Below are 15,061 nucleotides of genomic sequence, written 5' to 3' on the forward strand. Positions count from 1 at the left end.
ATTATGGTGTTCCATCTGACCTGACCACTAATACCTTTAATCAGTGAAACTGTCCTTGTCAGGGCACCTGAGCGAAATAAAACATCACTCTTTGCTTCAAGATCCTGCTTGACAACTTCTTCAATATTGCTGTAATTCTGTGACCTGCAGATTAGTCCCTAAATCTAATCCGTTCTCCGGCTGTTTCTCCAGTACTTCCGCTCTGCCGCTACCCAGCAGCTTTGGCCAGTGTGATAGGCCAGGGGGATCCATCCACAGCACCCTGATCCATAGTAAGCAGTCAGGGGTACCAGCCCAAGTGTACCAGCACAGGAGTCACTAGCAGTGACAGTTACCCAGAAGGAACGTGGTTCTGGGAGCTATAAAGGAGCTCAGTGGTGGCAGCAAGCTCCTCCTACTGTGGCAGGAAAGGCGTATTCGGAATATCGAAAGGGGGCGGTGACAAAGTAAGCCCAGCCGGTTCCCAGCAACAACAGAGAGGGTGGCATAGGCGGTCCATCCTGTCGCACTCTCCCTCCGCCCCAATAGTAGTACCACCTACCACCATGGTACCAAGCTTGGGGTCTGCATAGTTCAACAGATGCTTACCGTGCCAAAGAGTGCAACTTCTACCAAGCAGACATCTGGGATTAAAAGCAAATAGCAGGTAGCTAATAGTCAGACAGCCGCCGTGGTCTGTCCACAGCATCACGGACAACTATAAACCGTTTACTTTCATTTTTTTACATTTACCTTCCTGGCCCAGTGTTAACGCCAGGGGGATTGTATTCTGAACTGGGCATGGAACCCCTGTGGTTCAACTACATGGTGGATGGGTCAGAGTAAAGGGTTATTTAAAGAAACAAAACAAATAAAACATAGGCAAGTGCACTTTTGAGTGACATATATTGAGCTCTGCAGTGATGTCTTCAGGATTCGAAGTGCTGAACATACTAAGGAACTATAAGACAATACTATGAAATACATTACTAAAATGGATATTATGGGTCAATCATCCAATTAGTAGAAGTTACTACCTTGTTAATTCTATTCTGCATCCTTCATTCTGTCTTTAAAAGGGAAATATATACCCTCAATACATATTTTAGACACCAAACCCTTCCCTCCATTAGAGGATTCCATGCCAGAGATGATCCTCTCCTTGCAGAGGAAGTGCAATCGGCACGTGAGTTTACATTTCAAATCTCTCATCTTGTCCAGACATAAGGAAAGGACCCGCACCAATGCAAACGGACTCGTGTACTCCCAAACGCGGGGGCAGGTGACTTGTATAATTTGAAAGCGGACATTTCCTTTAAATGAAAAATGGTATTTGCTCTTGCTAAATTTCCATTTTATTTCCTGCCCTTAACTCGTTCTAGCTTCTGTAATTGACACTAGCCATACTTCCTGGTACCTTATAACCACTGACTAACACTCAACACTATCACAGTGTCTTCTAGTAGCTACTATAGAAAGAATGGCTATATAAATATAATAAAAGTAAAGAGGTCCTATATCATTTTTAGAAATAGTCACAGTATATCCTGTACAAACATCAATGTTTAATTCACCATCTACAACCGTTCATCCCAGCACGTGCGGAGGAGATACCTGCTGGGACGACATGTTATAATCAGATAACGTTGGTGCCAACGCCCTACACAAGGATCGTCAACGGGCGTATCTTAGGGGAAACACCGGCTCAACGTTACTGACATTTGTAAAAATGCTTATTTTTCTTAGTTAAGGTGTCATTTAAATCTATACTGTGGGTAGACATAATTAATGATTTATACCACAAAGGCTTTTTGCTATCATTCATCTTCTGGGGACGTTTGGTTATGTTAAAGGAAATAATTGATTGCAGTTATGCCAGGCACACTGACGTATGTTGCATTTGACCGTGCCGGAACATTTAAATGTGGCGGGACCTAAGTTCAAGGGGGACAAATAGTATATATACTCTACGTGGACTGGAAAAACTCAGAGCCTGTCACACGGGTGATTTCCATTATTCTCTATTACAGAATTTCCCCTAAGAACGGAGAAGCATCGTTTGATGGAAAAATAATAGATTGTGCAGCAAGAGAGCTGCAGAAAGTTGCCTACTTTACCTTAACGACAACTGTCCGCAGGAATCATTGGCAGAATTACCTTTTCTAGTGCAGATTAGAAAATGATATCAGACATCTATATGGTTGCCACAGGCAATGCCACATTTCCACCAGTTTCTTAAAGGTCCCTCATTCTTTTCTGGACATAGACCCAAGAATACTCATTTTACATTCCTCATCTAAGGTGAAGAAGAAAATACGGCCACTTTGTATATAGCACCCACCATTTCCTAAATAGAAAAATCTCTGTACTACAGTAAGTGTACAAACTCAGGAGAAATGTTACATGTATTGAAAATAATATAGTAACACACACGAACAATCAGAGGGTTACTCATTCATATGTTTACTGAACTGATGTCAAATGTTTTCAGTTACCATAGTTACAGAGTTCCCAGAAAAACTAATCTGTAAGAGGAAAGTGAAACTGACTGGGGAATTCCATTGACAAGGAACAGAGTCCATCTTATTACATGTAACGCTCCAGGTCAATCCCTGGAGCGGTGTCACAAGAACAAGCGATAAAAAGTGTTCACAGACGACCTGTCATCCAGCCCTATCATGTATTTTATTTGTCACCTCAACACAGATTGATTGGGTCTCAGTGGGATCATTTCTACAATTCTAAATTGAATATTCCTTATTATAGTCTTGAACAATAAAGGACACTTTCCAGAAAGGCAGTTACCTTTAAGGCAAAATATATAGGTTGGTTCGTAGTTTCAATAGGGAACATTTTGTTCCCCTTAAGAGATTAAATAAAAGCTGGTTACCATCCAAGGTCCACCGATGTTAAAATTTGTGATAGGTTATTATTATTATTAACCTTTACTTATGGGGCGCTACATGAGGTCCTCAGCACCGTACAGAGGGAAGACAGTATGTGGTATAACAGTAAACAAATAACACTACAATTCTCAACACAGCTACTGGGGTACAAGGGGTATATACAGCGAAGGCTGAAACCTGTGCACATTAGTGTGGGCACAACTAACAGGTTTAGAGCCACTGAAAGAGGTACGAAGACAATGGAGTCAATGAGCAGAGAGCACAAGGAGGAGGTGCGCAGTGTACTGGTGAGCAGAGGTTATAGGTAATGAGAACAGGAGGGAAGAGGGCCCTGATCACCAGAGCTTACAATCTAAGGGGAAAGGGGCAGACAAAGAGATCCACTTGTATGACATGTACTTATATTACTAGTATTAACTATGAAACCAAAATTGTGATCTCTCTCTTAGAGTATCGGTGCGCCCTACGACAAGATATACTACTAGGTCCATAGATTGTTGTCATTTAAAACATAGAAGGAACATTATTAATTCAATAATCAAGTTCAGAGACACCTCACACAATAGTAATCCTAGGAATATGAAGATCACAGGACTTAATATATTCAGCGGGAGGTAGATATAGGAATTTGTGCTGAAGAGAACTCGTTAATCAGAAGTCCTTCTACTTTATTATAAAATAAATATTTTTAAATTGTATAAATAATGCACAGGTGTCTCTTTAGCATAGTATGATGAACTTGTTACTGACTATATGGCATGGTATAAAAATCAAGCTGCTAGACTCTATTGTTTTATTTAGTGCCTTGCGGTTTGTATTGTGTTACTTCATCAGCTTTCATATGAGAGAATTCAATAGACAGAGAGTGATGAAAGTCATTACACTTTGAGCTGTTTGCAGCAGATTTGGGGTTCCTGCTTGCCATCACAGTGGTGTTTGGGGTGCACATTGGGCTGATTTTTGACCCTTATTGTAGCTAATACATCCCTTCTGAAGGTCAGCTGATCATGGGATGTTCCTCCCTTGTGAGAGCAGAGGGTACTGGACTTGTACTATCATGCTGGACAGTGCCCCCTACTGGCTTGTTTATTAAAAAGCAAACATACAAAGAAATTCTGCTTGTTTTAATTGGTCATTATATTCAACTCTATTGGTACATTGTGTTTATTTATCATCATTTGTCATTTCTCACCTGTGGATCGTCCTCATAGATCTTTTAATTTGCAATATATGCTGACTTAGATCTTACTGTTTACAAAATTAGGATCTTGAAATTAAATTTTTTATTTTATACATTCATTTCAAGCCATCATATTGTTTAATTTTGTTACCAAACTTGACACTAATAACTATACATTCGAGTGTCAAGGGCAATATAAGCTGTTTAGATATTTTTCCATTGTGTTCAGCTTAAATATGGCACCAGCCATTTCTGAAACCGAAAATCTCAGCACTGTAGAACTGGAAAACTCAGAATGTTATATGTAGTGAAAGTAGTATAGTATTAAGTGGAGAGAATAAAATATATATATATATATATTTATTATTAATTAGTTCAAAACTAAAAGGTATTGTGTGTGTATTACTACTTTAGGAAACAGCAACGAGTGATGTACCAATAATCACATAATATCTCATATGCGCAGTAAGTGGATTTTATTTTACAGACATCGCAGAACACAGTAAATGTTTAAGAGGAAAGTGAAACTGGCAGAAGAAGGATTCGATTCACAAATCTATTTCTTACATGCGACTCTCCTGATCAATCCCTGGAGCGGTGTCACAAATAGTAGTTCTAAAATATATGTTTAAAGAGGATGTGTCACCCGGCACTCTAAGGTCATTTTGTTGTTTTATTACATAGTGCCTTGTGCATTACGTTGTTAGCCAAAATAAGAAGATGTGGTTCCCCTGCGGTGATAGAGCTGCACCATCTTCCAAGCTACACAGCAGCAGGGTCTCTATACAGAGTATGAGCAAACTGGTATTCACTGTGAAACTGGCTCCACAATGGCGTTGTCAGCTCAGTGGTGTGGCCTAAAAATGTCCTGATTTCCATTTTGAAATTCAGTGTTTCCACCATGTGCTTCCTCTCTAACAGACCTGTTCACACCCCTAATGACTTCATATCACCCCGCTAAGACAGACATGTCCATGGTACTAGACCAGGGGTCCACAATCTTCTTGTTTTGTCAGCCATATTGGATGGAGCTCCTCATTTGAAGGGGGCGCAATAAAAGTTCACTTGCTTTAATAAGTAAATGTACTGCAGCAAAAGAGGAAACTCTTCGCAGCAGTGTTAACAGTCCCCACAGAAATAGAATTGTGTGCAGGGACTCTTAAGGGTATATTTACTAAACTGTTTGAAAAAGTGGAGATGTTGCCTATAGCAACCAATCAGATTCTAGCTGTCATTTATTTAGTACATTCTACAAAATGACAGCTAGAATCTGATTGGTTGCTATAGGCAACATCTTCACCTTTTTCAAACCAGCAGTTTAGTAAATATACCCCTTAGTGGTGCCAGAGGAGATAAGGCCACCCCATGTAGGGAGCATGGTCCTGTCAAGCAAGCAACTTTGTATGAGACTATGAGACTTGGATCAGCTCTCTCAGTCACAGCCCAGCAGCAAATCACAGTGCAGAGATTCACTGACAGACTGACCTCACGGACAAAATGCTGGAGTCTCACAGTGGCTCCATGGGTGGGGCTTGAGAGAGCCCCCACCACTACACTGAGTCCCCATGTTATGTGGGACAGGACATACAGTGGGGGATCATGGACACTTCTGATGAGTATCTGTCCTGGTGGCCTTGGTCCCACCTGTGTCTGTCCAGAGGGCTTCATAAAAATGGCCGTACAGGTCTGTTGGTTGTATACATGTGCACTAGACCATACTTTCATTCCGATTTATTGTCAGAGGATTATCACACATGATAATGATTGAGAGAAGGGCTGTGAGAAGATTAAGGGAATTATAGGGAAGAGACAACTACAAGGGGATTTGTGTGTAGAGTTATGGCTGCCTACAAGCGTTTTGCTTTGTAGTAACATTTTTCCTGTCAGTTCACTACGAACTTGTGATATCACTGAACCACAACTGTGTCACTAGTTCCTGGTGAATTGGTAGCCAGCACTTTCATGAATACTGGTTCCTCCTACAAAATCTCTGTCTCCACTGTGAGAAGGCCACATTCACACTATTACCTCTGAACAGAACTTACCAGCAGTGGTGGCTGGCGCCTCTGTCCATGGTATTAGTAAGGTGCTGCCAGGCTGTCCGGTCACATGCAGCCTTTCAGCAATCAACTTTATAATACCATCATCATCATCTATTTATATAGAAACACTAATTCCGCAGCGCTGTACAGAGAACTCACTCACATCAGTCCCTGCCCCATTGGAGCTTACAGTCTAAATTCCCTAACACTCACAGAGACAGACAGAGAAAGACAGACTAAGGTTAATTTAATAGCAGCCAATTAACCTACTAGTATGTTTTTGGAGTGTATGAGGAAACCGTAGCACCCCAGTGCTATGAGGCAGCAGTGCTAACCACTGAGCCACCGTGCTGCCCATTGACGGGGGATCCAAATACTGCTTCTTTAGTACTGTCGAGAGGCAGCAGCTTGTCACTAAGAGAATGAGATCAGGGTAGAACGTACAGCCGGAGGGGAGATGAACTGTATTTGACATTTTTCATCTGAAACTACAACTGTCGCCAGCAACTGGTTAAAATTTAGTTAACACTAGCACTAAATGATAACACCTCCTATCCAGCACACACAACACAAGGCTGTCCACAACAGATAAAGTATGGGCAAACCATACATCCACACATTATTTCAACTATATTCTATACTCTTGTCCATAAAAACAGCAATATCAAAAATCAAAATGGGGCTAGCAGTGAAAAAAAAAGAAAAGTTAAAACCCAGAATATGAAAGATTAAATTAAACGGCTGTCAAAAGCCTTAGAGGAAAGGAGACCCGTTACATATACTGCCCATAAATTAAATAAGTTTGGTGTCAAAGAGATTACACAGGACACTTACTACATTCTTTGCTTTTCACAGATTTATACACTCACCAACCTATACAAACCAAGTCTCGGACAGAAATGTACAGAACAAATCCTATGAGCTTTATTACACAATACCCCCTTTCACCCAGTGCGGTAAATAAATTACTTCCTTTTACCCAACAGGAACTATACAATAAAATTAAAGGAACCCACCCCACCTGGAAGGAAAGTCTGGAATTAGATGGATATACCATAGAATGTAACAAGACACTCAGAGACTGTGTAGATCAGTGTTGGCTAACCTGTGACACTCCAGTTGTTGTGAAACTACAAGTCCCAGCATACCCTTCCAGCAATAAGCTGCTATATATTGGCAGAGCATGCTGAGACTTGTAGTTTCACAACACCTGGAGTGTCACAGGTTAGCCATCACTGAACTACACAGCTTTCCACGAGCATCCTTGAAGCCCACATCAGTTATCCCCAAACCGGGTAAGGATGCAGCCCATTGTGTAGATTACAGACCCATTTTTCTCTTAAGTGTGTACCTAAATTATATTCAAAGTGTTAGTAAACTTTTAAAAATAGTTTACCAGGCACCGTCCACCTATCAGGTGGGTGTTGTCAAATTAAGACCATCAAATCCATCCGCTAGGTCACTCACTGCTGCTTCTCTCTACAAAGGCGGACAAAGCATTCAATAGGATTGATGGGGATTACATGGTATGGGAGAAAATGGTCTGACACGTATAAAGACGCTATGCAAGACTTCGGGTTAATGGATCCCTTTCCAAGTAAATTTGCAATTGAAATGGCACCAGACAAGGGCGACTCTAGTGCCTGTTACAGTGTATTCTAAACAACCGTCTCCTTGACACCTAATGCAACCTAACTGCAAAGGAGAAGACACCAGAAGCAAGAAGCCCACGCTCAACTTTTCATCTCTCTGGGCAGGAGAATTGCTCCTGTATAATTTATATGTTTTAATGTCAATGTCATTTATTGTGATTAAATATCAAGTTTTATCAAGAGTAGTGCACCAGCCTTGGTTCCTATATGTTAGAAAGATAAGAATTTCACTCTACCAAGTTCCTGGCTATGCAGTGTTTTCACGTCTGATACACAGTGTGGTCAGGAGTATTTAAAGTGAGCACGTTCACTGGCTGCTATCACTACCGGTATGAGTTCCCGGATTCACATATATATTTGACTCAAAATAACCGCCCATAAGTGTGGGAGTATACTGTATATAATATTGTTTTTTGTTTGTTTGTTTTTGTGAACTTCATTTCTGTTTTCAGAATAAAAAAAAAAATTACAACAGGTGCCAGTGATCAAGACGATAACATAATAAATGTAATAATAAACAAAAGCTCACACAACCTACATTTGAGCTTTTTCACTTATCGGAACTTGTATTAGAAAGCGTTTCACATCGCAAGAGGTTTTAGTTTTATATTCACATTGATATACTTTATTGAATTGACACATGCTTTGATTTTATAATAATTCATAGTTCTACCACACTGTATATATGTGGTTGTTTATTTTCTTATATCGATTCATTGAAATTTGATATCTGGATCACATTTCTCTGAACACAACACAATGGGATATTATTGGATGGACTTACAATTTATTGGGCTCATCATTGCAATGTACACCACAAGATGTACTAGTGTCTGTTATCAGGGATAATAAGTGTAGATGACCCTTGGCGTATACTTTGTGGTGCGTAGATTAGTGAATGCACAGCAAGCTGTATTAATGTGCTCATCAGGGTGAGCACATAGGAAAATACTTTGGAAACAAACAACAAATGCTCAATAACATTTCCTTTTCCCCAGCTTAGAAGTAGTTTGCAAAAGGAGTGGGACGCAGCGGTCTAACAGAACGCAGGCTGCGGAAAAAACGTCCGTCAAATTGTCAGTGATTTTCATGCAATTTGCATATTAGTATATATTAAACATATATGGAATATACTGACTGCTATACACAGGGGGAGTTTAAAAAACACCAGTAATCAGAAATGAATAGCGAGAATGTTGAAAAGAAGAAAGCTAATTACAAAATACGGTCCCTGCAATATATGAGTCAGTCTTTAACTACTGATACCAATAATGGAAAGTTGTTGCTTCATATTTTCACTTCATGGGCGTACTTGCACTTAATAAATCAAAGAGCTAAAGATCTAGTCCTACACAGCGGTAATTTAGAAATTTTCCGAGTGTAATAGTGATTTGTTGAAACAGAACAATAAAGAACAATAAAGTGTATCCACATATCCACTCCTACAATAGATAGTTCACCTCATAATGGTGAATGAAAAGGAAAAACCTTGTGCGGTTTCTCACACTAAATTGTGATGACAATGTGTAGCCTCTGGTAACTATATTATTTGTGTCCTCAGTATGTGTGTAGCTGCTTGGACTTCTCTCGGCTCGGCCACACTTTGTAGTCTTGCTGGTTTTCAGCAAGTAACCGTCACTGAGTATACCTACTGGTGTCACTTGGCTCAGCCAGTCACTCATCGGAGGGTAAAAGCTGCCACCACTAGCCCCTTATCTGCCCACGAGGGTCAGTCTGGACATTTTACAATAAGCACTGGAACCATTTGGGCTGAGAGATCTAATCCTTACATCTCCCACCCAAATTTACTTCCCGTGTTTTGTCAGCAGGGGCTAGTGCCATCTCTGAGGCAAATTGAGCTCAAGGAGGTTAAGAGGCAGATTTAAGGGGAACAATTGGGAGGAGTCGGCAGTCACAGGTCACAATGTTCTGCTGTAGAGTTTGGCCTCTAAAGACACACAGGAAGTCATGTTGCTTTTGCGTTCATTAGAACCCTTCCGGGACTGCCTGGCTAAGGCTCTCCCGGATCACATTAGACCATCTGGCAAGTGTATACCAATACAAGGCTCTGTGCCGGATAAATAATTATATCGTTAGTGTTCAGCATCGTGTGTGCCCCGTCCCAGTGCAGTTTTACTAAGTGGCTCACCCTCGTTTGGCCGCAAAAACATGATTGTCCCTCTTATGAAAATGTGGTGCCAAGACGCTAAGCGGGTTTATTGCTCCACGTTTGCCTGTACCCCATTTACGAACCCAAGATATGGTTCATCAATGAGAAAGTGCAGCTCAGTATAGCTGAATAAACCTCACGTTATGGTAAGAGGTCACTGTAATCTGGGTACTATTCCTTGAAGAAAGTTTGTGTGTACCTATATGTGGGGGACAGAATGATGGACCCACGCCTAGTGACGGTTAAAGTGGCTACTTAGTACAAGAACACTTTAATCCTTTTTTTTGGGTGTGGTAACTCACAAATCACATAATCTGCATATAAACAATCATCAATTTAATATGTTGTTCACTATCGTCTACCAGATTTCTGTGACAGTCCATCACAGAATTCAAGTCTCTGACTGGATATTGCTTGATTGATTTATTTTTTATTACGATCTACACAATGGACATTAATGAAAGCTACAGTTCCCAGGCAATTAAGTCTGAGATTGTCAGACTACTGTCAATTAGTATAATATACCCAATTATCAGTTTCACATGCAAGAAGATCTGGGGCCTGATTCATTAAGGATCTTAACTCAAGAAACTTCTTATTTCAGTCTCCTGGACAAAACCATGTTACAATGCAAGGGGTGAAAATTAGTTTTCTGTTTTGCACATAAGTTAAATACTGACTGTTTTTTCATGTAGCACACACTTGATAGCTTATTTGTTCACTGAAATGTAAAGTTGATATTTGTGTGCTACATGAAAAACAGTCAGTATTTAACTTATGTGCAAAACAGAAGACTAGTTTGCACCCCTTGCATTGTAACATGGTTTTGTCCAGGAGACTGAAATAAGTAGTTTCTTAAGTTAAGATCCTTAATGAAATCAGGCCCATGCTTCTTAAGTAGTTATTAGGGGTTATTGCAATTAGTATTCTAAAAAAATACTTGTGTGTTCAACAGGTGTAATACATATAACTTGGAGAAAGAAAGTCAAATATGTGCTCAACCAAGCAAAGAAAATGTATTCAACCTATGGAACCGTCCTACCACCTGAATAACAAGCCTCTATATAGACTACTGTTAGCACAAAAATATTATTCATTTTATCATAGTAATATAAAACTATTAGAGCCTGCTAACAGTTTCCAGCAAGTCAACAATGTTCGATGGTTCAGGAAATCTGGTTCATAATGTCATGGTTAAGACACAACAAGGGGAAGATCGGCTCTGTGGCCTCTGTGGAAACTACGTGCTAATCACAGCACATCAGAGGTTTCATAACATACATAGCCTGGTTATTAGAGGATAAACAGCACTAAAATAACACAAGTGTACTACAATATTTCAAAGGAGGAAATAAATACAAAATATTCCGAACATTAAAGGATATATAAAACCACAATTTTTTAATAGACGTCTCCAAATCCTGTGTGACAAGCAAAAAAAATCTAATTGGGGTATATTTTTGGTAATGGATTGCATATTTCCCCTTCTCTGGTTAAAGGTTATGAAAAATAATTTGTAGAGATAAACAGGATCTGCGGACAGTTTGGTCAAACACAAATTTGTAATAGTCATTTACGATGTGTAAAAACACGAAGGTGCAAGCAACATTTGCTGGATTTAAATGCCCGTCTCTGCTTTTCGCAATATTTGATAATGTTTGGTCAGAGAAGAATTGAAAGAGAGTATTGTCTATTATTACATTTGGAAAGGATCATTCATTTATTTACATTTTCCTAAACTACTGCTGGATTGTGACTTAAATATCTCATGACAGTAGTAAGACTTGCCTTTATGTCAAGCGTTATTTACGCATTTTGTGCACATTCTAATGAGCTAACCCTAGAAAATGCTCCTAAATGGAGCAAGAGGTGTCACATTGTAATTAGCGGTCCAGTTCCAATTAACAACCGCGACAAAAATGGCTGTGGACTCCCACTAAAACAAGTATATGGAGCCTTCACCTCTTGAAGTTCATTACAATATATTGCAATACTAAATTTATTTCATTTGTGCACAAAATCAGGGGCAATATTATATCCCACAGGTCAGGGAGGCATGTTCCGTGTCAGTCCCATATTACCACTCTAATCCATACGTGTGCCTGGGCACATGACATCAAAAACAGGAACAAACATTTTGTGCGTCCACTAAACAATTTTTCCCAACATAATCCATCTTTAAAATGATTGACACATTAAAACAACATAAAATGGTAATGAATGCATTACACTAATGCAGGGTTTCCCAAACCCAGTCTTCAGGGCTCCCCAACAGTGCAGGTTTTCCATATCTCCTTGCTGGAGCACAGGTGTATTCATTACTGACAGACACATTGTAACAGATCCACAGGTGGTCCTAATTATGACACATGTGATCCAGAAAACCTGCACTGTTGGGGAGCCCTGAGGACTGGGTTTGGGAAACCCTGCACTAATGTATTTTATGTTCTCTCTAAAGCGAAGGGTTAGTGCAGTTTGCCAAATACAGCCCTCATGGACAGTGCATGTTTTCCAGATTTCCTTGTGGAGGACAGGTGTAGTCATTACAGAATGACACATTTTAAAAAGATGGTGGTACTAATTATTTCACTTGTGGCCTGGAAAACATGCTCTGGTAGGGCTCCCGGAGGTCTGGATTTGGGAAGCCCTTAGTCAGGGTATGCAGTGCAGTGAACAGCGTGAGAATGGGACACCTTACATGAAACCTGAATGGAAAGAAAAGCTGCAACATGGGCTAAATATCGTGCAAAACAACAGAGAGGTTTGGGGTGCACATGATGACAGTACATATGGGTGAGGGGGCACAAAGGGGATGGTGTGGCAATAGAAGACGTATGCCCCACGGAGGTGCACAGCTAGGGGGCATCGGGAGAGGCACACATTCAGAGAAGGCTGAGATATACGAATGCTAGAATAATATTTGTGACGATGAAGCAAGGTTGCCAAACCTTGAAAATATTTTTTTAAAGCGTGTTTTAAATGACTTATTCCAAAATGCACCAACAAAATGTAAAAGAAAAAGGTGCCTTCACTAGTAATAACAGATATGGAGAATGTAGAACATTTAAAGGCATTTTCCATCCTGAGATAACTTTAGTTTATTGGCCTGTACATGCTTCCTGAAACACTTACAGAATACATAGAGTTCTCTTTCTACTGTGCATTGTAGCCATGTATTTATACAATTAGCCAGAATAAACTCAAAAGCTGATTATATCATGGCTGAAAACCACAGAAGGATGCTAGTAAGAGATATTTACTAAACGTTGCAGGATGAAGTGTACAAGCAAATATATTCATGTAAACTGAACCCCTGTACAACATGTTAAAATATTTCTTAATCTGGTAGATGCTGAATGATTATTTCACAAAAAAATACTATTAACCTAACCATCTGACTCTGTGCCCTGTGAAAATAAGGAATAATTTTAAAGAGGTTCTCAGCCCTACAAAGTGATGTAATGCATAATGGGCTTGACTCATTAAGAAACGTAAATATCGTTACGTGTCATATTTTGTTTAAAATCGATCTGTGCATGCCCAGAACCAGACTATACACCAGTGAACGCAAAAACATCGGATTCATCTTCAACCGCAAAGGACCGATTTCAGGCACAAAATGGGGAGGGGAAAGAGTGTATGCATGTAGTCAATGTACAGTAAGGGCGTGCGCACGCAGCAATGTCTTATTCAAGCTTGGGCCTCTCTAAGGTACGCGTTTCTCCACAGGTGTAAGTGCCCGGTTAAAGTGATGATGGTTGCGTATGCATGCTACAACATGTGTCTGCAAGTAGGAGCAACTGTAAAAATGCATTTTATGTCCAGCAGACATTAATATTCTCCTAATAAATGTATTTTATAAGCAAACACAAAAAAATTATAAGAAAATTTTTTGGAATGTTTTGTCATTAATGACTATTATTAACTGGTGACAGTAATACTTTTTTTCTCTGTGCGTTCTGCTGGGACTTTATTTTCCACATATTTGTTGAACGTATCCTGCAGTGTCTTGTCTGTCAGAGCAGGGTGTATTCAACAAAAAAACGTTTCATCAGATCCGCTCCTTGTTGAATACAGACCTGCATGTGCCCGAATTACAAGCGTTTAAAAAAAAAGAAACGCAATTTACGTTCCTTTTTGCGTGCCTTATCTCAAATCAGGTCCATTATGTGCACTTTCTTAGCAGCTCCAATAGAATGTAATATTTAATCAAAATACACAGGGGGAAAACAAAGGGGGGCAGTGAAGGGCACAGTGGGCGTTGGTACACTAAGCAGCACGGTGGCTAAGTGGTTAGCACTTCTGTCTCACAGCGCTGGGGTCATGCGTTCGATTACCGACCATGGCCTTATCTGTGTGGAGTTTGTATGTTCTCCCCGTGTTTACGTGGGTTTCCTCCGGGTGCTCCGGTTTCCTCCCACACTCCAAAAACAAACTGGTAGGTTAAAGGACTACTATCAAATTGACCCTAGTCTCTGTGTGTGTGTGTGTGTGTGTGTGTGTGTGTTAGGAAATTTAGACTGTAGGCTCCAATGGGGCAGGGACTGATGTGAATGAGTTCTCTGTACAGCGCTACGGAATTAGTGGCGCTATATAAATAAATGGTGATCTACGGCGCTGCGGACTCTTTGTGGCGTGTTATAAGTCAAAGATAATAATAATAATGATGATGATGGTGATTGTAAGAATCGGTGTGTGAAAGGGCATGGGGGCATTAGTAGAACTAGTACAATAAAAAAAACCACTAAATTTGGAATGCAGTGTAGAACCCAGGAGGTGGTGGGATAGGTGGAAGTGCTGGGATCATAAAATAAGAATAAGGGGAGTAGTGAGGAGCAGTGCAGGGGGCATAGCACAGACTGGCAGTGACTGGCACAATACAGACATGGTGAGTGGAGGTGAAGCAGAGCGGGGCAGCTGGACAGGTTAGTGACACAACTGACAGGGCCCCAATCATACATGGACACATGTGTGGACTGACCTGACGATGCCATGGCCGCCAGCAGCAGGACGGGCAGTAGCTGGAGCATCAGACCCCAGACCCACGACATGTCGGCTCTTTATTCCAGTTCTCACATCATCTTCACTCCAGCTCCACTCAAGCCGATCGGCACAGCCTCCCCCACCCACAG

At 40.5% G+C, this 15,061-nt stretch overlaps 1 protein-coding gene across 2 annotated transcripts in view; it reads right to left on the bottom strand.

Annotated features, from left to right (window-relative positions):
* Window positions 1–15,061, bottom strand: part of LOC142139516 (interferon alpha/beta receptor 1-like) — a 39,516-nt gene extending 24,455 nt beyond the window's left edge. For both annotated transcript variants that reach the window (XM_075197187.1, XM_075197186.1), the window contains exon 1: window positions 14,911–15,061. In XM_075197187.1, the coding sequence (XP_075053288.1) occupies window positions 14,911–14,980 (70 nt within the window). In that variant the 5' untranslated portion in view covers window positions 14,981–15,061. The remainder of the gene's footprint in view (window positions 1–14,910) is intronic.

The sequence above is a fragment of the Mixophyes fleayi genome, chromosome 2 (assembly GCF_038048845.1).
Source record: "Mixophyes fleayi isolate aMixFle1 chromosome 2, aMixFle1.hap1, whole genome shotgun sequence".
Taxonomy (NCBI): domain Eukaryota; kingdom Metazoa; phylum Chordata; class Amphibia; order Anura; family Limnodynastidae; genus Mixophyes; species Mixophyes fleayi.